The sequence below is a fragment of the Nerophis lumbriciformis genome, linkage group LG38, assembly GCF_033978685.3.
Source record: "Nerophis lumbriciformis linkage group LG38, RoL_Nlum_v2.1, whole genome shotgun sequence".
Classification (NCBI taxonomy): Eukaryota; Metazoa; Chordata; class Actinopteri; order Syngnathiformes; family Syngnathidae; genus Nerophis; species Nerophis lumbriciformis.
In genome coordinates this window covers 2,030,770-2,056,611 of record NC_084585.2, presented here as the reverse complement: position 1 = coordinate 2,056,611, position 25,842 = coordinate 2,030,770, and the positions used below count along the sequence as shown (strand labels likewise).

Genomic DNA, 25,842 nt, shown 5'->3' with positions numbered 1-25,842 from the left:
TTTGGACTCATTGTGCACTCTTGTTTGTCACCATAGCAACCATTAGTTTTCACCTGTCACGTCACGCACCTGTTTCACGTTTTGAGTCACGCACCAGCTTTCACTAATCATGTCCATAGTATTTAAGTTCATTCATTTTCTGTTGTTCGTCCTGACGACATCCCCGTATTATACACCTGTCACACTCTGTCCACCTCTGCGCACTTCATGTCCATGCCAAGTAAGTTTTGTTTATTATTGCCATAGTTAGTGTTTTATGTTGTTCATAGTTTTTTGCAAGTCTTTTGTTTTCGTTAGTCAAGTTTGTACATCCGCCCTGAGCGCGCTTTTTGTTCTTTTGTTAGTGTAAAATAAATAATGTCTTCACCTTCACGCCATGTCTTGTCCAAATGCTCATTTGCACCACGGGAGAACAAACCACGTCAAAGTCCAAGTCTTGACAACATCTTAAACATCTAAAAAAAATGATTTGTGAATGTCCGGGCGGGCCAGATTGAAAAGCTTAACGGGCCGCATGTGGCCCCCGGGCCTTAGTTTGCCCAGGTCTGTCATAGAGTCTGCTGCACAGGACACTGAGTTTCAATCAGCGATGAAACAGAATCAATGTGTGTGTTGATGTTGTGTAGGCGCGTGGGAGTGGGAGCACCTCCAAGAGGCCTTGGAGGAGAAGCTGAAGAACTCCCTGGCCGTGGCTCAGCTGATGGAGCGCATACGATCCCTTATTGGCAGAGAGAGGGTGAGTGCTCAGTTTGTCCTCTCACGTGAGTGCTCAGTTTGTCCTCTCACGTGCTAACACTCTGCTCCTTCTACCAAAGTACACAAAACAACCCAACATCATCTTGAAATTGGAAGCGTTTAGTTTTTAATTTGCTCTCTCTGCCCTCCTGAAATGAGAGTTTAAGTCATTCTAATCTGTGACGTGAGAAAGCTGCTCTTTGCTAATGTAACACACGGCTGCACCGTTGACCTTAATTAGCGGGATGGTGTTTTGACACATTATAATTAGCATATTTGCATAATTACAGTAGTCGCAGTCATCGACTTTGAGGCAGCGTGGGAATTAAGGGAAAACAAACAAGGCATGACTCCATAAAGGAGAAAAAGCTGATTAGTGTTAGGGCTCACCAGGCGGGAGACTAGGAGAGGTGTCAGGTAGGCCAGACCAGCCCAAATATGTGGAACGTGACCATGTTTTAGGACAAGCTGACGCCTTACTTTAATATGATGAAACACTGTTCATGTCCAGTCTTGATAGATCATGCTGGGAAAAAAATGAAAACATGTTCAAATGATGTTGACATGTCTTCTGAAGACTATCTGAACAAATGTAACAAAAAGAAGTTCTTTCCTGTGCCGCTTGGCTGAGAAAGTACTAGAGATGAGATTCATGGCTCTTTGAAGGGAGTCGGATCTTGAGGAGCCGCTCATAAGACTGCCTCGTTATTATATATATATATACACAGGTAAAAGCCAGTAAATTAGAATATTTTGAAAAACTTGATTTATTTCAGTAATTGCATTCAAAAGGTGTAACTTGTACATTATATTTATTCATTGCACACAGACTGATGCATTCAAATGTTTATTTCATTTAATTTTGATGATTTGAAGTGGCAACAAATGAAAATCCAAAATTCCGTGTGTCACAAAATTAGAATATTACTTAAGGCTAATACAAAAAAGGGATTTTTAGAAATGTTGGCCAACTGAAAAGTATGAAAATGAAAAATATGAGCATGTACAATACTCAATACTTGGTTGGAGCTCCTTTTGCCTCAATTACTGCGTTAATGCGGCGTGGCATGGAGTGGATGAGTTTCTGGCACTGCTCAGGTGTTATGAGAGCCCAGGTTGCTCTGATAGTGGCCTTCAACTCTTCTGCGTTTTTGGGTCTGGCATTCTGCATCTTCCTTTTCACAATACCCCACAGATTTTCTGTGGGGCTAAGGTCAGGGGAGTTGGCGGGCCAATTTAGAACAGAAATACCATGGTCCGTAAACCAGGCACGGGTAGATTTTGCGCTGTGTGCAGGCGCCAAGTCCTGTTGGAACTTGAAATCTCCATCTCCATAGAGCAGGTCAGCAGCAGGAAGCATGAAGTGCTGTAAAACTTGCTGGTAGACGGCTGCGTTGACCCTGGATCTCAGGAAACAGAGTGGACCGACACCAGCAGATGACATGGCACCCCAAACCATCACTGATGGTGGAAACTTTACACTAGACTTCAGGCAACGTGGATCCTGTGCCTCTCCTGTCTTCCTCCAGACTCTGGGACCTCGATTTCCAAAGGAAATGCAAAATTTGCATGGTTGGGTGATGGTTTGGGGTGCCATGTCATCTGCTGGTGTCGGTCCACTCTGTTTCCTGAGATCCAGGGTCAACGCAGCCGTCTACCAGCAAGTTTTAGAGCACTTCATGCTTCCTGCTGCTGACCTGCTCTATGGAGATGGAGATTTCAAGTTCCAACAGGACTTGGCGCCTGCACACAGCGCAAAATCTACCCGTGCCTGGTTTACGGACCATGGTATTTCTGTTCTAAATTGGCCCGCCAACTCCCCTGACCTTAGCCCCATAGAAAATCTGTGGGGTATTGTGAAAAGGAAGATGCAGAATGCCAGACCCAAAAACGCAGAAGAGTTGAAGGCCACTATCAGAGCAACCTGGGCTCTCATAACACCTGAGCAGTGCCAGAAACTCATCGACTCCATGCCACGCCGCATTAACGCAGTAATTGAGGCAAAAGGAGCTCCAACCAAGTATTGAGTATTGTACATGCTCATATTTTTCATTTTCATACTTTTCAGTTGGCCAACATTTCTAAAAAATCCCTTTTTTGTATTAGCCTTAAGTAATATTCTAATTTTGTGACACACGGAATTTTGGATTTTCATTTGTTGCCACTTCAAATCATCAAAATTAAATGAAATAAACATTTGAATGCATCAGTCTGTGTGCAATGAATAAATATAATGTACAAGTTACACCTTTTGAATGCAATTACTGAAATAAATCAAGTTTTTCAAAATATTCTAATTTACTGGCTTTTACCTGTATATATATATTTTTTTTTTGAACTGTTTTTTTTAAATCAAGGAAACAATCACTAGTATCAGTTCTAACACTTTGTCTGCAGGCCAGCTACTTCACAATGGACCAAGTGGAGGGGATCATTCATACCATATTTTTCTGAGTATAAGTCGCTCCGGAGTATAAGTCGCACCGGCCGAAAATGCATAATAAAGAAGGAAAAAAACATTTATAAGTCGCATTGGAGTATAAGTCGCATTTTTGGGGGAAATGTATTTGATAAAAGCCAACAGCAAGAATAGACATTTGAAAGGCAATTTAAAATAAATAAACAGGCTGAATAAGTGTACATTATATGAGGCATAAATAACCAACTGGTATGTTAACGTAACATATTATGGTAAGAGTCATTCAAATAACTATAACATATAGAACATGCTATACAATCTGTCACTCCTAATCGCTAAATCCCATGAAATCTTATACGTCTAGTCTCTTACGTGAATGACATCAATAATATTATTTGATATTTTACGCTAATGTGTTCATCATTTCACACATAAGTCGCTCCTGAGTATAAGTCGCACCCCCGGCCAAACTATGAAAAAAACTGCCACTTATAGTCCGAAAAATACGGTACTTTGTTTTAGCAATCAAGAATATTTCAGTTGTTTTTATCCTTCTTTGTGGGGACATTGTTGATTGTCATGTCATGTTTGGATGTACATTGTGGATGCCGTCTTTGCTCCACAGTAAGTCTTTGCTGTCGTCCAGCATTCTGTTTTTGTAGACTTTGTAGCCAGTTCAGTTTTAGTTTCGTTCTGCATAGCCTTCCCTAAGCTTCAATGCCTTTTCTTAGGGACACTCGCCTTGTCATGATCTGTTGTCCAGATCTGTTTTGTTTAGTTATGTTCTGTTAGTTTTGGACTCCTTTTAGTTCTTGTTTGTGCACCTCCCTGAGTTTGTTTTGGTTGCCATGGTTGCTAATTATGTTCACCTGTCTCTGATTAGTGTTCGGCCGCTCACCTGCTACCTGAGCACTAATCAGAGGCATTATTTAAGCCTGCCATTGCCGGTCAGTCGGCCTGGCGTCATTGTTTCATGCAATGCCTCTGTTCATACTGCTCGTTCCATGCCTTACCAAACAATCTAATCGCTAAATCCCATGAAATCTTATACGTCTAGTCTCTTACGGGAATGAGATCAATAATATTATTTGATATTTTACGCTAATGTGTTCATCATTTCACACATAAGTCGCTCCTGAGTATAAGTCGCACCCCCGGCCAAACTATGAAAAAAACTGCCACTTCTAGTCTGAAAAATACGGTACTTCACTTCACCTGCAGTGAGCCAACTTGTCCAAAAGATGGCGCCATAGCGCAAACAATAACACACCTTTTTAGTATTTCTATCATGTCATATGAAAACTATTTGTCAATTACAAAACATTATGGCCGTTAGTGAAAATCCATAAATTAGCTACACTGTTTTATAAGCCGCAGGGTAAGAATAGTTTTAGTTATATTGTAAAACTTACAATGGTTGCTTGGAGTGATGAATGAAGAATCCATACGAGTAGAAACGCTATAGATGACTGGAAGACTGAACGGCACTTCTACTACCGGTTGAAATGACTAAATGGAAAGACACTTCCACACTACGTGGCGTGGCTTGGTTGGTAAAGTGGCCGTGCCAGCAACTTGAGGGTTTCAGGTTCGATCCCCGCTTCCGCCGTCCTAGCCACTGCCGTTGTGTCCTTGGGCAAGATACTTTACCCACCTGCTCCCAGTGCCACCCACACTGCTTTAAATGTAGATAATGGGTTTCACTATGTAAAGCGCTTTGAGTCTCTGGAGAAAAGTGCTATATAATTCATTTCACCTGCGGTGAGCAAACTTGTCCAAAAAATGTGCAAACAATAACACACCTTATCAGCATACTTGCCAACCCTCCAGAATTTTCCGGGAGACTCACGAATTTCAGTGTTTCTCCCAAAAATCTCCCCGGGACAACCATTCTCCCCAATCTCTCCCGATTGCCAGCCGGACTTAAGGCACGCCCCCTCCAGGTCCAATGCGGACCTGAGTGAGGACAGCCCATACTTGCCAACCCTCCCGGATTTTCCGGGAGACTCCCGAAATTCAGCGCCTCTCTCGAAAACCTCCCGGGACAAATTTTCTCCCGAAAAACTCCCGAAATTCAGGCGGACCTGAGTGACGTGTTGACAACACACAACAACAGTGTCTACCATAAAGCAGTTTGTCTGCCGTAAACAGCAATGTTGTGACACTTTTAAACAGGACAATACTGCCATCTACTGTACATGCATATGTGACCCACCCATAATGTGTCACATTTTTGTGTTGATTTATTTATTTTATTTTGTGGTTTGAATTCGTTTTTGGAGCTGTCATTACACATTTATCAGTATTCACATTGGTCAGTAGTGGGCAGTAGGGCGTTTCTTCCCAATTGAATGCTATCACCTGCAGACCGGAAGTGGCTTGTCATTCTGATGAGCGTGACCAGTCTGTGAACAATTGAAACGTCCGGTGTGCTTTTTCCTCCTGTATAACAGGTTAGTTTTGGTGAATCAACTCACTGAATAATATCCATGTGATCTTTATAAGTTTAAGTACACATTCTGATGGTGGAGCCTAACTCTAAAGTGTTTGTGAGTTGTAGTTTGTAAATGAACACTGAAATTCAAGTATTTATTTTATTAATATATATATATATATATATATATATATATATATATAGCTAGAATTCACTGAAAGTCAAGTATTTCTTATATATATATACATCTTAACCACACCCCCAACCACGCCCCCCGCCCCACACCCGACCACACCCCCACCCCCCACCCCCCACCTCCCGAAATCGGAGGTCTCAAGGTTGGCAAGTATGGGACAGCCTGTCGTCACGTCCGCTTGGCCAAGCAAAAAGTAACCACAGAACACTATACCGTGTCGTGTTCTGTGGTTACTTTTTGCTTGGCCAACGGTTTACGTTGTATTGCGCACACTGACGGCCAGTGTGGGAGTCGGTTCTGAAGTATGAAGTAAAGAGACGTAACTTCGTCACTTCGCCTGGTTATTGACTCCAACCCAGAATATTACACTGCCCATACCTATGCTCCTTCAAAGGCTGTGCTACTGGCTGCAAAGCATTGCACTTTCAAATACAACAATGAGTAGAGGAGTGTTATGTGTGTATATGTGTAAATAAATGAACACTGAAATTCAAGTATTTATTTTATTTATATATATATATATATAATAAAATACACACATATATATATATATATATATATATATATATATATATATATATATATATATATATATAATAAAATACATATATATATATATATATATATATGTATATATATATATATAGCTAGAATTCACTGAAAGTCAAGTATTTATTTTATTTATATATATATATATATATATATATATATATATATATATATATATATATATATATAGCTAGAATTCACTGAAAGTCAAGTATTTATTTTATTTATATATATATATATATATATATATATATATATATATATATATATATATATATATATATATATATATATATATGTCATGTCTGTGTAATCATATTTTGTTTTAAGTCATGTTTTGTTTAGTTTCTGGCTTTTCACTCCCTTGTCTTGTTTGCATGATTACCCATTAGTTTCACCTGTTCCACGTTTGGACTCATTGTGCACTCTTGTTTGTCACCATAGCAACCATTAGTTTTCACCTGTCACGTCACGCACCTGTTTCACGTTTTGAGTCATGCACCTGCTTTCACTAATCATGTCCATAGTATTTAAGTTCATTCATTTTCTGTTGATCGTCCTGACGACATCTGTCATGTCTTGGACTGTGGCTTGGTTTGTTCTCCCGATGTGCAAGTGAATTGGACTGGTCGAGGCTTGAAGGTGGGTACATGATTTATTTAAACTATCAAAAAAAAGAATAAACGAAAAGCGCGCACAAGGGGCGGAGGTACAAAACTAGACTATAAACACAAAACTTGCACATTGGCAGAAACTATGAACAACAAAAAAAACACTATCTGTGGCAATAATAAACAAACTTACTTGGCATGGACATGAAGTGCGCAGAGGTGGACAGAGTGTGACAGGGGGCATAAATGCGGTGATGTCGTCAGGACGAACAACAGAAAATGAATGAACTTAAATACTATGGACATGATTAGTGAAAGCAGGTGCGTGACTCAAAACGTGAAACAGGTGCGTGACGTGACAGGTGAAAACTAATGGTTGCTATGGTGACAAACAAGAGTGCACAATGAGTCCAAATGTGGAACAGGTGAAACTAATGGGTAATCGTGCAAACAAGACAAGGGAGTGAAAAGCCAGAAACTAAACAAAACATGACTTAAAACAAAACATGATTACACAGACATGACAGATATATATATATATATATATATATATATATATATATATATATATATATATATATATATATATATATATATATATATATATATATATATATATATATATATATATATATATATATATATATATATATAAATATATATATATATGTATGTGTGGGAAAAAATCACAAGACTATTTCATCTCTACAGGCCTGTTTCATGAGGGGGGGTACCCTCAATCATCAGGAGATTTTAATGGGAGCATTCGCATACCATGGTTTATATAGGGCACAGAGTGGGTGGGTACAGGCTGGCCTAGGGGCGTGGTGATTGGCTCATGTGTTACCTAGGAGGTGTTTCCGTCTATGGCGGCATGTTGTTACAATTTCGCTGCGCTTGTTGAGGGATGACAGGTCTGGACGGTAAATAATAAACAGTTTCTCTTTCAAGCATAGGTTGCATCTTTTATTACCACTATTGTAAGGTGTGCTGGATGCAAGAATTTGCCATGTTATTGAATATTCAACATTATTGTCTTTGAGGTCCCAAATGTGTTTGCTGAGTTCTGTGGTATTTCGCAGGTTTTTGTTCCTGAAAGAAGCCTTGTGATTGTTCCATCTGGTTTTGAATTCACGCTCGGTTAATCCTACATATGTGTCGGATGTGTTAATGTCCTTGCGTATTACCTTAGATTGGTAGACAACTGATGTTTGTAAGCACCCCCCGTTGAGGGGGCAATCAGGTTTCTTTCGACAGTTACATGCTTTGTTGGTTTTGGAGTCGCTCTGTCTGGGGGTCGACGGCTCATTTGCAATTGTTTTGTTGTGGTTTGAGATGATTTGTCGTATATTGTTCATGCAGCTGTAGCTCAATTTAATGTTGTTCTTGTTGAATACTTTTCTTAGGGTGTTGTCTTTGGGAAAGTGTTTGTCAATCAGATTGAGGAATTTGTGTCCAATGTTCGTTGAGACGTTTTTGCTGTATGGGGGGTTGTACCAGATGATGTCGTTTCGTTTTCTGTTCTTTTTTGGCTGGTTTCCTGGCGTGGGTTCATAGGTGAGGGTGAAATTGTATCCGCTTTCATCAAGGGCTTTTTGGTACGGGGGTGTTGCTCGGTCAAATTCAGCTTTGCTAGATGACAGCATCGATAGCCTTTTATTGATTCCGGTAGGTATTCTTTTCGTGGTGGTGGGTGGGTGGTTGCTGTCGTGGTGCACGTATTGGAGTGTTGTGTTGGGTTTCGTGAATGGTTGGTAGCTGTTATTTCTCAGGTTGAAAGTGACGTCAAGGAAGTTGACGGTTTGCTTGTTGGCTTCAATCGTGATCCGTAGGCCGTTCTCTTTGAAAATTTGGCATATGCGCTTCTTGGTATTCTCGCTGCTCCTTGGCGAGGCGCGACACACTGCCAGTCCGTCATCACGGTAAATACCAAGGTTCAGATTGAGGCTAGCGAGCTGGGAGAGGAGGAAACTCCCAACGAGTTCACACGTTTCTGCTCCGTCAAAACTTCCCATAGTGACGTCAAATGTTGCATTGTTCTTTTTTTGCCATGGTGTACTGTTGTGGATGAGAATGGAGTTTTTTGCGTGGATGATGATGTTTCTTTCGTTGCCTGTGATTGAGTCGTAGTCTGAGGCGAAGTCTAGTGCTTGAGTCAGTAGGTCTTGCGTGATGGAAGGGTAAAATTCCTCGATATCAAAGGAGATAAAGTTGTGCTGTTGTTTGTCTTGGATGTTGTTGAACCATTTGATTACTGCTGCTGTATTTCTCCATTGGTTGAGTGGTGTTTTGTCCTTGATTTTTGTGTTGACTCTGTCCAGGATTATTTTGCTGATTTTTCCTATTTCAGATTTAGTTGGGTTTATTAGTCGGCATGTTGGGTTATTTGCGAAGTTGGGTTTGTGGTCCTTCAATGTGATGAAGGCTTCCTTGTTGGCTGTGGCGTCCACCCTGTCCTCAATGTCCAGTTCAGCCGCGATCCTTTTATTTTCCAGATGGATGTTCTGTAAGGTGTTGGGTTGCGCTTTTTTGTATGATTTGGTGATGCTTCTGTCCAGTAAGGTGTGATGTTCTGGTATGTCCATTCTGTAGAAGTTTGTGGTTTTATCGGCAGCTATGATGAGGTTGTTTACTTTCTTGATGCGCTCCAGCATCCAGCACACCTTACAATAGTGGTAATAAAAGATGCAACCTATGCTTGAAAGAGAAACTGTTTATTATATACCGTCCAGACCTGTCATCCCTCAACAAGCGCAGCGAAATTGTATCAGCATGCCGCCACAGACGGAAACACCTCCTAGGTAACACATGAGCCAATCACCACGCCCCTACGCCAGCCTGTACCCACCCACTCTGTGCCCTATATAAACCATGGTATGTGAATGCTCCCATTAAAATCTCCTGATGATTGAGGGAACCCCTCATGAAACAGGCCTGTAGAGATGAAGTAGTCTTGTGATTTTTTTCCCACACATACATATATATATATATATATATATATATATATATATATATATATATATATATATATATATATATATATATATATATATATATATATATATATATGTATAAGAAATACTTTAATTTCAGTAAATTCTAGCTATAAATATACTCCTCCCCCCTTAACCCCTCCCCCCGGCCCCGCCCGCCTCAACCCCCCCTGCACTGATAGGTATGCTTATCAATGCAGTTGCTTGTTGTTTTTTTTAAACCATTTGATTATGGTTGTCAGCAAAGAAAAATCCATAAATTAGTTGCACCCATTTATAGGCCGCAGGGTTCAAAATGTAGGGGAAAAAACGTGCTTGTAGTCTGCAAAGCAGTAATTAATCCATCTATGACAAAGCAGTAAATAATCCATCTATGACAAAGCAGTAAATAATCCATCTATGACAAAGCAGTAATTAATCCATCTATGACAAAGCAGTAAATAATCCATCTATGACAAAGCAGTAATTAATCCATCTATGACAAAGCAGTAAATAATCCATCTATGACAAAGCAGTAATTAATCCATCTATGACAAAGCAGTAAATAATCCATCTATGACAAAGCAGTAATTAATCCATCTATGACAAAGCAGTAAATAATCCATCTATGACAAAGCAGTAATTAATCCATCTATGACAAAGCAGTAAATAATCCATCTATGACAGCTGCAATTAGAATGATTGTTTGTCCAGACTGAACTTCCTGGCTGCCTTGGATAAATGGCTCTGTGACCAGAATTAAAAAAGCATCTCCAGTTTGGCCAGCCCAGCACCACGCAAGGCGCTGTTTATATTCCACAAGGGATGCGGCGTAAACGCTCAGAATGGCAATTGCAGAATCCCAATTTGGCATCCAGCTCAGGTGTCAGTAACTTTTACCTCCTCTTTCTATTCCTGTGTGCAGGGAGCCAGAGACACCCCGAGCGCACGGGCGGCCCAGCTGGGCCCCCAGACCCTGGTCAACCTCTTCAATTCCCCTCTCTACTCGGACGTCATCTTCATGGTGCAGGGTGCGTCCACATGGGCTAACGTATGCGCGCTCACACGGCGGAGGAAGGTCACATTTGATCAGACTTGATTGAATTAGGATCTGGCAGACAGGCCTGGTGGTCCATATGAAGACACAATAAGTAGATCTTTGTGTGAGTGGCTTGAAGAAAACCCTACAAGGCAGTAATGGGATCATTTGATGCAGGAATAATTGCAGCCGGCGCTGGCTGTGAATGGCACTCAGCTTGTGTACAGGCTGCATGTGTCACAATCTGCTGTTCATTGAAATGGTTTCTTTTGACTCATCACTGTAGCTCACCACTGCAATCAAGACCTAGAAGTAGTACATTTGCTTTTTTAAAACCCTAAACTACAGTGCATTTACTTTATGCTGCACCCTCACTCCAAAATGAAATACATTCATTTTTGCCCTCAAAATTCAACAGACAAAACTCCGTATTAACAATGTGAAAAATGTTGTTGTTTTTCTTTTACATTTTGCAAATTTATTCAAAATAGGAAACAATCACATGTGCTTAAGCAGGAGTGCCCACACTTTTTTTTAGCAGGCGAGCTACTTTTCAAATGACCAAGTCAAGGTGATCTACCTCATCTTCATATTTATTATTATTATTATTATACAAACCCCGTTTCCATATGAGTTGGGAAATTGTGTTAGATGTAAATATAAACAGAATACAATGATTTGCAAATAATATTGTGAGAGTCCAATCCATAGTGGATCTAACATAATATTATGAGAGTCCAGTCCATAGTGGATCTAACATAATATTGTGAGAGTCCAGTCCATAGTGGATCTAACATAATAGTGAGAGTCCAGTCCATAGTGGATCTAACATAATATTGTGAGAGTCCAGTCCATAGTGGATCCAACATAATATTGTGAGAGTCCAGTCCATAGTGGATCTAACATAATATTATGAGAGTCCAGTCCATAGTGGATCTAACATAATATTGTGAGAGTCCAGTCCATAGTGGATCTAACATAATAGTGAGAGTCCAGTCCATAGTGGATCTAACATAATAGTGAGAGTCCAGTCCATAGTGGATCTAACATAATATTATGAGAGTCCAGTCCATAGTGGATCTAACATAATATTGTGAGAGTCCAGTCCATAGTGGATCTAACATAATAGTGAGAGTCCAGTCCATAGTGGATCTAACATAATAGTGAGAGTCCAGTCCATAGTGGATCTAACATAATAGTGAGAGTCCAGTCCATAGTGGATCTAACATAATAGTAAGAGTCCAGTCCATAATGGATCTAACATAATAGTGAGAGTCCAATCCATAGTGGATCTAACATAATAGTAAGAGTCCAGTCCATAGTGGATCCAACATAATATTGTGAGAGTCCAGTCCATAGTGGATCTAACATAATAGTAAGAGTCCAGTCCATAGTGGATCCAACATAATATTGTGAGAGTCCAGTCCATAGTGGATCTAACATAATAGTGTGAGAGTCCAGTCCATAGTGGATCTAACATAATAGTGAGAGTCCAGTCCATTGTGGATCTAACATAATAGTGTGAGAGTCCAGTCCATAGTGGATCTAACATAATAGTGTGAGAGTCCAGTCCATAGTGGATCTAACATAATAGTGTGAGAGTCCAGTCCATAGTGGATCTAATTAATAGTGTGAGAGTCCAGTCAAAAGTGGATCTAACATAATAGTGTGAGAGTCCAGTCCATAGTGGATCTAACATAATAGTGAGAGTCCAATCCATAGTGGATCTAACATAATAGCGTGAGAGTCCAGTCCATAGTGGATCTAACATAATATTGTGAGAGTCCAGTCCATAGTGGATCTAACATAATAGTGTGATATTCCAGTCCATAGTGGATCTAACATAATAGTGAGAGTCCAGTCCATAGTAGATCTAACATAATAGTGAGAGTCCAGTCCATAGTGGATCTAACATAATAGTGAGAGTCCAGTCCATAGTGGATCTAACATAATATTGTGAGAGTCCAGTCCATAGTGGATCTAACATAATAGTGTGAGAGTACAGTCCATAGTGGATCTAACGTAATAGTGTGAGAGTCCAGTCCATAGTGGATCTAACATAATAGTGAGAGTCCAGTCCATAGTGGATCTAACATAATATTGTGAGAGTCCAGTCCATAGTGGATCTAACATAATAGTAAGAGTCCATGTCCATAGTGGATCTAACATAATAGTAGGAGTCCAGTCCATAGTGGATCTAACATAATAGTGTGAGAGTACAGTCCATAGTGGATCTAACATAATAGTGTGAGAGTCCAGTCCATAGAGGATCTAACATAATAGTGTGAGAGTACAGTCCATAGTGGATCTAACGTAATAGTGTGAGAGTCCAGTCCATAGTGGATCTAACATAATAGTGAGAGTCCAGTCCATAGTGGATCTAACATAATAGTGTGAGAGTCCAGTCCATAGTGGATCTAACATAATAGTGAGAGTCCAGTCCATAGTGGATCTAACATAATATTAAGAGTCCAGTCCATAGTGGATCCAACATAATATTGTGAGAGTCCAGTCCATAGTGGATCTAACATAATAGTGTGAGAGTCCAGTCCATAGTGGATCTAACATAATAGTGTGAGAGTCCAGTCCATAGTGGATCTAACATGATAGTGAGAGTCCAGTCCATAGTGGATCTAACATAATATTGTGAGAGTCCAGTCCATAGTGGATCTAACATAATAGTGAGAGTCCAGTCCATAGTGGATCTAACATAATAGTGAGAGTCCAGTCCATAGTGGATCTAACATAATAGTGAGAGTCCAGTCCATAGTGGATCTAACATAATAGTGTGAGAGTCCAGTCCATAGTGGATCTAACATAATAATGAGAGTCCAGTCCATAGTGGATCTAACATAATAGTGTGAGAGTCCAGTCCATAGTGGATCTAACATAATAGTGAGAGTCCAGTCCATAGTGGATCTAACATAATAGTGAGAGTCCAGTCCATAGTGGATCTAACATAATAGTGAGAGTCCAGTCCATAGTGGATCTAACATAATAGTGAGAGTCCAGTCCATAGTGGATCTAACATAATAGTGAGAGTCCAGTCCATAGTGGATCTAACATAATAGTGAGAGTCCAGTCCATAGTGGATCTAACATAATAGTAAGAGTCCAGTCCATAGTGAATCTAACATAATAGTGTGAGAGTCCAGTCCATAGTGGATCTAACATAATAGTGAGAGTCCGGTCTTTAAGTTTTCAAATGTTTCTTAAAAGTGTCAACACAGTCAGGATCACGGAGGGACTGGTGCAAGTTGTTCCAGAGTCTGGGAGCTATAGCATGGAATGCCAGGTCTGCACGGCTTTTAAAACCAGTCTTTGGGGATCTTTAGAGGACCCTGGCCTGAAGACCCTGAAAAGTAGGGGCATAACAAGTCAGTGATGCACTGAGGGGCCCCACCATCAAAGTCAGGACTAAAATCTTCAAGTGAACGTGACTGGAAGTCAATGAAGACTGGATCAAAGGGGGGTGATATGGACTGTTCAGGTCTAAAGTCTGGTCTAAAGTCTGGTCTAAAGTCTGGCAGCTGTATTTTGTAGCATCTGAAGTCTCTTTAGCGTTGACTTGTTGAAAAGAGTAAAGAGAGAATGGCAATAGTCAATACCAGATGAACTGACCGTGTGAAAGATCATTTCCACATCCAATTTTGACTTTAGCAATATTTCTGAGGGGCTAGAAACAGTTTTTGGACAGAGACCCTCCAAAGACTTGGACTGATCCAACACAAGTCCAAGGTTTCTGAGGCTGCTTTTAACAGATGCACCCAGAGCCCCAGTAAGTCGGACACGTTTCCAGTGAGGTTTGGACTCCGCCAAGGCTGCCCTTTGTCACCGATTCTGTTCATAACCTTTATGGACAGAATTTCTAGGCGCAGTCAAGGCGTTGAGGGGATCTGGTTTGGTGGCTGCAGGATTAGGTCTCTGCTATTTGCAGATGATGTGGTCCTGATGGCTTCCTCCGGCCAAGATCTTCAGCTCTCACTGGATCGGTTCGCAGCCGAGTGTGAAGCGACTGGGATGGGAATCAGCACCTCCAAGTCCGAGTCCATGGTTCTCGCCCGGAAAAGGGTGGAGTGCCATCTCCGGGTTGGGGAGGAGATCTTGCCCCAAGTGGAGGAGTTCAAGTACCTCGGAGTCTTGTTCACGAGTGAGGGAAGAGTGGATCGTGAGATCGACAGGCGGATCGGTGCGGCGTCTTCAGTAATGCGGACACTGTATCGATCCGTTGTAGTGATGAAGGAGCTGAGCCGGAAGGCAAAGCTCTCGATTTACCGGTCGATCTACGTTCCCATCCTCACCTATGGTCATGAGCTTTGGGTCATGACCGAAAGGACAAGATCACGGGTACAAGCGGCCGAAATGAGTTTCCTCCGCCGAGTGGCGGGGCTCTCCCTTAGAGATAGGGTGAGAAGCTCTGTCATTCGGGGGGAGCTCAAAGTAAAGCCGCTGCTCCTCCACATGGAGAGGAGCCAGATGAGGTGGTTCGGGCATCTGGTCAGGATGCCACCCGAACGCCTCCCTAGGGAGGTGTTTCGGGCACGTCCGACCGGTAGGAGGCCACGGGGAAGACCCAGGACACGCTGGGAAGACTATCTCTCCCGGCTGGCCTGGGAACGCCTCGGGATCCCCCGGGAGGAGCTGGACGAAGTGGCTGGGGAGAGGGAAGTCTGGGCTTCCCTGCTTAGGCTGCTGCCCCCGCGACCCGACCTCGGATAAGCGGAAGAAGATGGATGGATGGATGGACCCAGAGCCCCCAAGGGACTTCTTCATATTGTGTGTAGAATTTTGAGGACAAAATAGAATGTATTCCATTTAGGAATAAGGCTGTAGCATAACAAAGTGAAGCGCTGTGAATAATGTAATGTATTCAACCATAAGGGACTACATCTCTTGCCACTACTATTGTCAATGTTCTGTTTGTTGTGTGTGTTGAAGGGAGTGTGTTGTTGTGTGTGTTGAAGGGAGTGTGTTGCCAGCTCACCGAGCAGTCCTGGTAGCTCGCTGTGACGTCATGGCGGCGATGTTTAGTGGGAAGTACGCCGAGGCCCGCAGCCGAGTAGTGCCCATCCATGGCGTCTCCTCAGACACCTTCCTGTCCTTCCTGGAGTACCTCTACACTGACTCCTGCTGTCCTGGTACGTGTACTGCATGCAAACTACCCTTTTCCCCAGAAAACAAGTCATCTTTTTCATCTGGTCGAATGAACATTTTATTTGTATTTGTTTATTAGACAGGGACAGTAGAATGAAAGATTGCTACCCACAGCTAAGCCATGTCTGAGGACATAAGACTTCTAGTCACAGTCTGAGGACATAAGACTTCTAGTCACAGTCTGAGGACATAAGACTTCTAGCCACAGTCTGAGGACATAAGACTTCTAGCCACAGTCTGAGGACATAAGACTTCTAGTCACAGTCTGAGGACATAAGACTTCTAGTCACAGTCTGAGGACATAAGACTTCTAGTCACATAAGACTTCTAGTCACAGGCTCATTTTGTTTCAAGTTTATTCACAATACCATAGAACAATTACAATAGTAGTGAATATCATTTAAGGATGGTGGTAAGTGAAAGGGTCCCCCAAATAAGCTAGAAGGAGCTTTTGGCAGGGGGTCCTTAGGACAGCATATACAAACCCCGTTTCCATATGAGTTGGGAAATTGTGTTACATGTAAATATAAACAGAATACAATGATTTGCAAATCATTTTTTTTCAAATAATAATTAACTTAGAATTTCATGGCTGCAACACGTGACAAAGTAGTTGGGAAAGGGCATGTTCACCACTGTGTTACATGGCCTTTCCTTTTAACAACACTCAATAAACGTTTGGGAACTGAGGAAACTAATTGTTGAAGCTTTGAAAGTGGAATTCTTTCCCATTCTTGTTTTATGTAGAGCTTCAGTCGTTCAACAGTCCGGGGTCTCCGCTGTCGTATTTTACACTTCATAATGCGCCACACATTTTCGATGGGAGACAGGTCTGGACTGCAGGCGGACCAGGAAAGTACCTGCACTCTTTTTTTTTTAACGAAGCCACGCTGTTGTAACACGTGCTGAATGTGGCTTGGCATTGTCTTGCTGAAATAAGCAGGGGCGTCCATGAAAAAGACGGCGCTTAGATGGCAGCATATGTTGTTCCAAAAGCTGTATGTACCTTTCAGCATTAATGGTGCCTTCACAGATGTGTAAGTTACCCATGCCTTGGGCACTAATACACCCCCATACCATCACACAGCATCAAGGGTTGAATTGGGGGTTAAATCACCAAAAATGATTCCCGGGTGCGGCACTGCTGCTGCCCACTGCTCCCCTCACCTCCCAGGGGGTGAACAAGGGGATGGGTCAAATGCAGAGGACAAATTTCACCACACCTAGTGTGTGTGTGACAATCATTGCTACTTTAACTTTAACTTAACACATGCTGGCTTTTGAACTTTGCGTGGATAACAGTCTGGATGGTTCACTTCCCCTTTGGTCCGGTCCGCTTTTAGAAAGTCACGTGACCGATCATGAGCTGTTTTGGTCACGTGACCGATACGCGAACTGTGTCGCACTGACGCCTCCTCTGTGCCCTGTGAGCGGCTCTTTTCTACAGCCGGAGAAATAATAACTAAGAAGAGAAAGCGTCTAAAATTGAATACGTTGGAAAAACTGTTGTTTTTTTTAATAAAAATGTGTAAAAATAAATAAATAATAATTTCCCAGTCCACAATCATCCACAACACGTTCTCTTAGATTTCCATGTTATGATACATGTTCACATTATTTATTGACTGTATCTAAAAAAGATAAAAATATATTTTTATTTAAATGAAGATATGAAATAATCCTAAATGAAATACAATGACTTGGTTTATATTATTGTATATACTAGGGCAGGGGTCACCAACGCGGTGCCCGCGGTCACCAGGTAGCCCGTAAGGACCAGATCAGTCGCCCGCTCGCCTCTTCTAAAAATAGCTCAAAGAGCAGCACTTACCAGTGAGCTGCCTCTATTTTTTAAATTGTACTTATTTACTAGCAAGCTGGTCTCGCTTTGCTCGACATTTTTAATTCTAAAAGAGACAAAACTCAAATAGAATTTGAAAATCCAAGAAAATATTTTAAAGACTTGGTCTTCACTTGGAATAAGCGGTAGAAAATGGATGGATGGATGGGTCTTCACTTGTTTAAATAAATTCATTTATTTTTTACTTTGCTTCTTATTACTTTTAGAAATACAATTTTAGAGAAAAAATACAACCTTAAAAATGATTTTAGGATTTTTAAACAAATATACCTTTTTACCTTTTAAATGTCTTCCTCTTCTTTCCTGACAATTTAAATCAATGTTCAAGTAAAAAAAAATTTTTATTGTAAAGAATAATAAATATTTTAGCTTCTGTTTTTTCAACGAAGAATATTTGTGAAATATTTCTTCAAACTTACTATGATTAAAATTCAAAAAAATTATTCTGGCAAATCTAGAAAATCTGTAGAATCAAATTTAAATCTTATTTCAAAGTATTTTGAATTTATTTTAAAATTTTTGTTCTGGAAAATCTAGAAGAAATACTGATTTGTCTTTGTTAGAAATATAGCTTGGTCCAATTTGTTAAATATTCTAACAAAGTGCAGATTGGATTTTAACCAATTTAAAAACATGTCATCAAAATTCTAAAATGTATCTTAATCAGGAAAAATGACTAATGATGTTCCATAAATTCTTTTTTTAATTTTTTCAAAAAGATTCAAATTAGCTACTTTTTCTCTTCTTTTTGTCGGTTGAATTTTGAATTTTAAAGAGTCGAAATTGAAGATAAACTATGTTTCAAAATGTTATTTTAATTTTTTTCGTGTTTTCTCCTCTTTTAAACCGTTCAATTAAGTGTTTTTTTTCATCATTTATTCTCTACAAAAAACCTTCCGTAAAAGGAAAACAAATGTATGACGGAATGACAGACAGAAATACCCATTTTTTTATATATATAAATGTATTTATTTAGCTATTCTTGTTTAAATCACACTTACGTGTAACTTACAAATGACAATATATTTATTTATTTAAGTGTGTATCAAACTGGTAGCCCTTCGCATTAATCAGTACCCAAGAAGTAGTTTTTGGTTTCAAAAAGGTTGGTGACCCCTGTACTAGGGCATCAAATCAGTGTCAGTTGAGTCGGTCCATAGGTTGCCTGTAGGGATTTTTAATGTCCAGCAGATGTCAGTATTTAGTGACACAGTATCGACGCAGTATCAATACAGTTTTGCAATGTGTCGAAACGCTTCATGACGCCTCATCAACCCATCACTAGCACAAAGGCTAACTGTCGACAAGAAACAAAAACACTTACTGTGACACGAAGGAACTATGACATGAGCAGAGTGAACAAAAGTAGACAGAGCTACAACGACAAGTATTATGACAGGTAGTAGTGACAACAAGTATTAGCGACAATGACACGTAGCTCCTACAATAATCCAGCAGTGACTGGAGGGTAGGGCAGGTATAAATAGCAGCTGGCTGATTGACAGCAGGTGTGGCCAGGTGCCAATCAGCCACAGCTGAGGGGACACAGCACTCAGGGAGACAAACAGGAAACAGAACCAAAACAAGAGCGCTGACAGGAAATACTACATGCACAGAGGAAAAACTAAAACACAACCAAACTGTCAGGGGCAAGCCTGACAAACCCTCATTTGTAACCCTCATCCCTGGTTAGGCTTTTAAAGAAAAGTGAAAACACATACCGTATTTTCCGCACTATTAGCCGCACCTAAAAACCACAAATTTACTCAAAAGCTGACAGTGCGGCTTATAACCCGGTGCGCTTTATATATGGATTAATATTAAGATTCATTTTCATAAAGTTTCGGTCTCGCAACTACGGTACACAGCCGCCATCTTTTTTCCCCGTAGAAGAGGAAGTGCTTCTTCTTCTACGCAAGCAACCGCCAAGGTAAGCACCCGCCCCCATAGAACAGGAAGCGCTTCTTCTTCTACTGTAAGCAACCACCCGCCCCCGTAGAAGAAGAAGAAGCGCGCGGATATTACGTTTCATTTCCTTTGTGTGTTTACATCTGTAAAGACCACAAAATGGCTCCTACTAAGCGACAGGTTTCCGGTTCATGAAAAGACGCAATCTCTCCATCCGCACACGGACTACTATTTCACAGCAACTGCCTAAAGACTTTCAAGAAAAGCTGGCTACTTTCCGTGCATATTGTAAAAACAAGATAGCTGAAAAAAAGATCCGGCCAGAGAACATTATCAACATGGACGAGGTTCCACTGACTTTTGATATTCCTGTGAACCGCACTGTGGATACAACGGGAGCACGTACGGTGAATATTCGCACCACAGGGAATGAGAAGTCATCCTTCACTGTGGTTCTAGCTTGCCATGCTAATGGCCAGAAACTTCCACCCATGGTGATATTCAAAAGGAAGACCTTGCCAAAAGAGACCTTTCCAGCCGGCGTCATCATAAAAGCTAACTCGAAGGGATGATGGATGAAGAAAAGATGAGCGAGTGGTTAAGGTAAGTTTAAGTTTACGCGAAGAGGCCGGGTGGCTTTTTTCACGCAGCTCCGTCCATGTTGATATACGACTCCATGCGCGCCCACATCACGCTGGTTTTTAATATATTATTAAAGTTTGACTGACCTATCTGACTGTTTTTTTGACATTCCTTTAGCGCAGTTAGATGCGGCTTATAACACGGGGCGGCTTATAGGTGGACAAAGTTTTGAAATATGCCGTTCATTGAAGGCGCGGCTTATAACCCAGGGCGGCTTATGGTGCGGAAAATACGGTACTATATTTGAAGTAGGAATCACAGGGCAAGGCTATTAAAGAACTTGCCACTGAGCAGAACGGAGCAGTCAGTGGCTGTGGCTGAAGCGCAGGGATGCAACATGGGCTGCCAAATAACCACACCCAGGTCTGATCAGCCTGTGCTCGGCAGAGGGTGTCTTGTGATAAATGTAAAGAGTGTGTGATAGTAGACCTTTATTGTGGCGGTCTACTCTTGGCAGCGGCTGGTGACTCTTCAAAGGGAAATGGAATAAAAAGTGTATTTGTGTGATGGGAGACATTTTTAAGAGAACATTTAGTGACATGTTGAGCCTGCTGGACCACAACATGGTGGGCCTGCTGGACCACAACATGGTGGGCCTGCTGGACCACAACATGGTGGGCCTGTTTCCTCACCTTGCATATTACACTGCACTCACACTTACTGTGTGTGTGTGTGTGTGTGTGTGTGTGTGTGTGTGTGTGTGTGTGTGTGTGTGTGCGCAGCCAGTGTGTTGCAGGCCATGGCCGTGCTGGTGTGTGCGGAGATGTACCAGGTGAAGCGACTGCAGCACCTGTGTGAGGTGTGTGTGTGCGCCTACCTTCAGAGCATGCCCAGCAGAGAGCTGGCATCCACGGGCATCAGCGTGGTTCGACTGCTGCGCCAGGCAAAGGTCAGTGCGGCAAAAACAACTGCTGAGGCTTCAACTTGACATCTCATTGCAAGAAGTGGGATGGCACGCTGCACAGTCATACCTTGCATTAGTGCCATCGCTCCTCGCCACGTTTTAATGATAACACTTACAATTGATGCTATAATTCATACAAGACTCAGTCATCCAAAAGACAAAAGTCCCGCCAGGCTGGCACATCTGCAAATACTTTTGTACGTATTTCCTAATAAAGACGTGTCATTTGATTCATGCGATCGCTCCTCTAAGAAACTTATAAGGAAATAAAACAAATGTGTTCTTTGTCATAGCAGTTGTTTGAGTGATATTGCACTTGTGATGTAGTTGTACAGGTAAAAGCCAGTAAATTAGAATATTTTGAAAAACTTGATTTATTTCAGTAATTGCATTCAAAAGGTGTAACTTGTACATTATATTTATTCATTGCACACAGACTGATGCATTCAAATGTTTATTTCATTTAATTTTGATGATTTGAAGTGGCAACAAATGAAAATCCAAAATTCCGTGTGTCACAAAATTAGAATATTACTTAAGGCTAATACAAAAAAGGGATTTTTAGAAATGTTGGCCAACTGAAAAGTATGAAAATGAAAAATATGAGCATGTACAATACTCAATACTTGGTTGGAGCTCCTTTTGCCTCAATTACTGCGTTAATGCGGCGTGGCATGGAGTCGATGAGTTTCTGGCACTGCTCAGGTGTTATGAGAGCCCAGGTTGCTCTGATAGTGGCCTTCAACTCTTCTGCGTTTTTGGGTCTGGCATTCTGCATCTTCCTTTTCACAATACCCCACAGATTTTCTATGGGGCTAAGGTCAGGGGAGTTGGCGGGCCAATTTAGAACAGAAATACCATGGTCCGTAAACCAGGCACGGGTAGATTTTGCGCTGTGTGCAGGCGCCAAGTCCTGTGGGAACTTGAAATCTCCATCTCCATAGAGCAGGTCAGCAGCAGGAAGCATGAAGTGCTCTAAAACTTGCTGGTAGACGGCTGCGTTGACCCTGGATCTCAGGAAACAGAGTGGACCGACACCAGCAGATGACATGGCACCCCAAACCATCACTGATGGTGGAAACTTTACACTAGACTTCAGGCAACGTGGATCCTGTGCCTCTCCTGTCTTCCTCCAGACTCTGGGACCTCGATTTCCAAAGGAAATGCAAAATTTGCATGGTTGGGTGATGGTTTGGGGTGCCATGTCATCTGCTGGTGTCGGTCCACTCTGTTTCCTGAGATCCAGGGTCAACGCAGCCGTCTACCAGCAAGTTTTAGAGCACTTCATGCTTCCTGCTGCTGACCTGCTCTATGGAGATGGAGATTTCAAGTTCCAACAGGACTTGGCGCCTGCACACAGCGCAAAATCTACCCGTGCCTGGTTTACGGACCATGGTATTTCTGTTCTAAATTGGCCCGCCAACTCCCCTGACCTTAGCCCCATAGAAAATCTGTGGGGTATTGTGAAAAGGAAGATGCAGAATGCCAGACCCAAAAACGCAGAAGAGTTGAAGGCCACTATCAGAGCAACCTGGGCTCTCATAACACCTGAGCAGTGCCAGAAACTCATCGACTCCATGCCACGCCGCATTAACGCAGTAATTGAGGCAAAAGGAGCTCCAACCAAGTATTGAGTATTGTACATGCTCATATTTTTCATTTTCATACTTTTCAGTTGGCCAACATTTCTAAAAATCCCTTTTTTGTATTAGCCTTAAGTAATATTCTAATTTTGTGACACACGGAATTTTGGATTTTCATTTGTTGCCACTTCAAATCATCAAAATTAAATGAAATAAACATTTGAATGCATCAGTCTGTGTGCAATGAATAAATATAATGTACAAGTTACACCTTTTGAATGCAATTACTGAAATAAATCAAGTTTTTCAAAATATTCTAATTTACTGGCTTTTACCTGTATATTGAGTGCAGCAGTCGTTGTGTCCTCAGTGCCACAATGCAGAGCAGCTCTACGTGTGGCTGCTACACTTCATCGCCAACAACTACCTGATCTTCAGCCACAAGCCCGACTTCTTGGAGCTCTCAGGTCAGTCAGTGTGTCAAATATTACCTTCACCAACTCATTTCAGCTCAGGGGCCGCATGGAGGAAACATCTACTTCCAAACAGTAAAATCACGGCAGGATAACTTAACAATAAAGACAACTTCAGATTGTTTAAAAATAGACCAAACACATTCTGAAAAGGCACAAATAATGTTTGTTTTTAACGCTTGCACTTTGCGGTTAATACTATTCTATCTTCATGTGTCATTATTCATACTTTCTGAATAAATGATGTTAGTTTATTATTTCTTTGGTCAGTGGTCAACAAAATATACAAACAGTTTTACATAAACAAACAGTTGTACATTCATAAATTGACAATGTTGCAGAACGAAAGGGTTTAGGCTGAAGTTGAACACTTATTGTGCCTAACCCTATAAACAATGTCATATATGACATTTCCTTTGTACAACATATTATAAATACACATTATACACAACATAAACACAGTTCAATTATATACACAGTAAATATACTATATACAAACAATTATACTTCCATTATTATTTATATCCCATATTTAGTTTTTAATGAACATTGATCATAGTATTAACTACTGTGTTGATTCAAGAGTGATATATTTTTCCAAGACATTGGTCTTAAAGTGTTTTTTAAATGTGTGAATGGAAGTGGAACATTTTAAGGAATCATCCAAGCTGTTCCACAGTTGAACCCCCCTGACACAAACACATCTACTGGTGTTACGACTACTCTTGCGTTCACAAAAATGTATTAAAAATCCAAAATTTTAAGGAATTAAATTGGAAACCGTACATAAATATACTCAAGACAAAGATGGCAAAAAATATTGCTATGTTACATAAAATCAAAAACTCCGTACATCAAAAGGCTCTTAACATGTCATATAAGTCTTTCGTACTCCCTTATCTTAATTATTGTGTTGAAATCTGGGGTAACAATTACAAATCAAACATCAACTCTATGTTCTTACTTCAAAAGAAAGCCATTAGAATTGTAAATTATGCGGATTATCGTGACCATACCAATGCTCTGTTTGTTACATTAAAAACATTAAAGGGGAACATTATCACAATTTCAGAATTGTTAAAACCATTAAAAATCAGTTCCCAGTGGCTTATTTTATTTTTTGAAGTTTTTTTTCAAAATTTTACCCATCACGCAATATCCCTAAAAAAGCTTCAAAGTGCCTGATTTTAACCATCGTTATATACACCCGTTAGAGATGCGCGGATAGGCAATTATTTCATCCGCAACCGCATCAGAAAGTCGTCAACCATCCGCAATCCATCCGATCTAACATTTGATCAAAACCGCACCCGCCCGCAGTTATATATCTAATATAGACGATGCAAGGCATTAGTGAGGTTATAAAGCTTTTGCCTGTTAAAGAAAGGAGACTGATCCAATGCAGCACAGACATTCGCGTGCCACGCTGTCACGACCCAGACACACACCAGTGCGCAATCATATGGGAGCCGCGCTGAGCGCACCTCCAAGCGCGTCTCGCTGCCGGCGACGGCCGGGTATATGGGCCCGACGCTCCAGCGCCATCCATCTTCAGGGCTAGTTGATTCGGCAGGTGGGTTGTTACACACTCCTTAGCGGGTTCCGACTTCCATGGCCACCGTCCTAGCTGCTGTCTATATCAACCAAGGTGAGCCCCACCCCTTTCGTGAGCGCACTGCGCGCGGAGTGACCCCTGTTACGCGCCCCCGGCAACACGGGTGACGGGCAGGTAAGCTGCGCGGGCGGAGTGACCCCTGTTACGAGCCCCCGGCAACACGGGTGACGGGCAGGTAAGCTGCGCGGGCGGAGTGACCCCTGTTACGCGCCCCCGGCAACACGGGTGACGGGCAGGTAAGCTGCGCGGGCGGAGTGACCCCTGTTACGCGCCCCCGGCAACACGGGTGACGGGCAGGTAAGCTGCGCGGGCGGAGTGACCCCTGTTACGAGCCCCCGGCCACAGGCGGGGTGTCGGTGCGGTGGGCGCGGTGGTGACCCTGGACGTGCGTCGGGCCCTTCTCGCGGATCGCCTCAGTTACGGCTCCCGGTGGGGCCCTCTCGGGGGAAGGGGCCTCGGTCCCGGACCCCGGCGAGGCGTCGGGGGCCTTCTCCGCTCCGTAAAAGTGTCCATCTCTTCTTTTTCTTTTTTTTCTTCTGTAGTGGCATATGCTGCAGGTGCCTGCTCGTTTTTCGTATGTGGGTAACAACATTTAAATATATTTACCAATTGGTTTAACTGCCACCCGCCTGAATCTATTTAAAATCTAATTTTTTTCTATTTCAACAGCCCGACCCGACCCGACCCGCGGATAAAATCTAATTTTTTTTAATTTCATCCGCCCGATCCGCGGATAATCCGCGGTTGT

General features: G+C 41.7%; 2 protein-coding genes across 3 annotated transcripts in view; one reads left to right on the top strand and one right to left on the bottom strand.

Moving 5' to 3' along the window:
- nudt2 (nudix (nucleoside diphosphate linked moiety X)-type motif 2) overlaps positions 1-25,842 on the bottom strand; it is a 298,883-nt gene that overhangs the window by 141,565 nt on the left and 131,476 nt on the right. The window lies entirely within an intron of this gene.
- Positions 1-25,842, top strand: part of rhobtb3 (Rho related BTB domain containing 3) — a 118,213-nt gene that overhangs the window by 90,771 nt on the left and 1,600 nt on the right. The window contains exons 8-12 of the mRNA XM_061932249.2: positions 627-736; positions 10,842-10,947; positions 15,919-16,092; positions 21,242-21,408; positions 23,377-23,473. Of these exons, the coding sequence (XP_061788233.2) occupies positions 627-736; positions 10,842-10,947; positions 15,919-16,092; positions 21,242-21,408; positions 23,377-23,473 (654 nt within the window). The remainder of the gene's footprint in view (positions 1-626; positions 737-10,841; positions 10,948-15,918; positions 16,093-21,241; positions 21,409-23,376; positions 23,474-25,842) is intronic.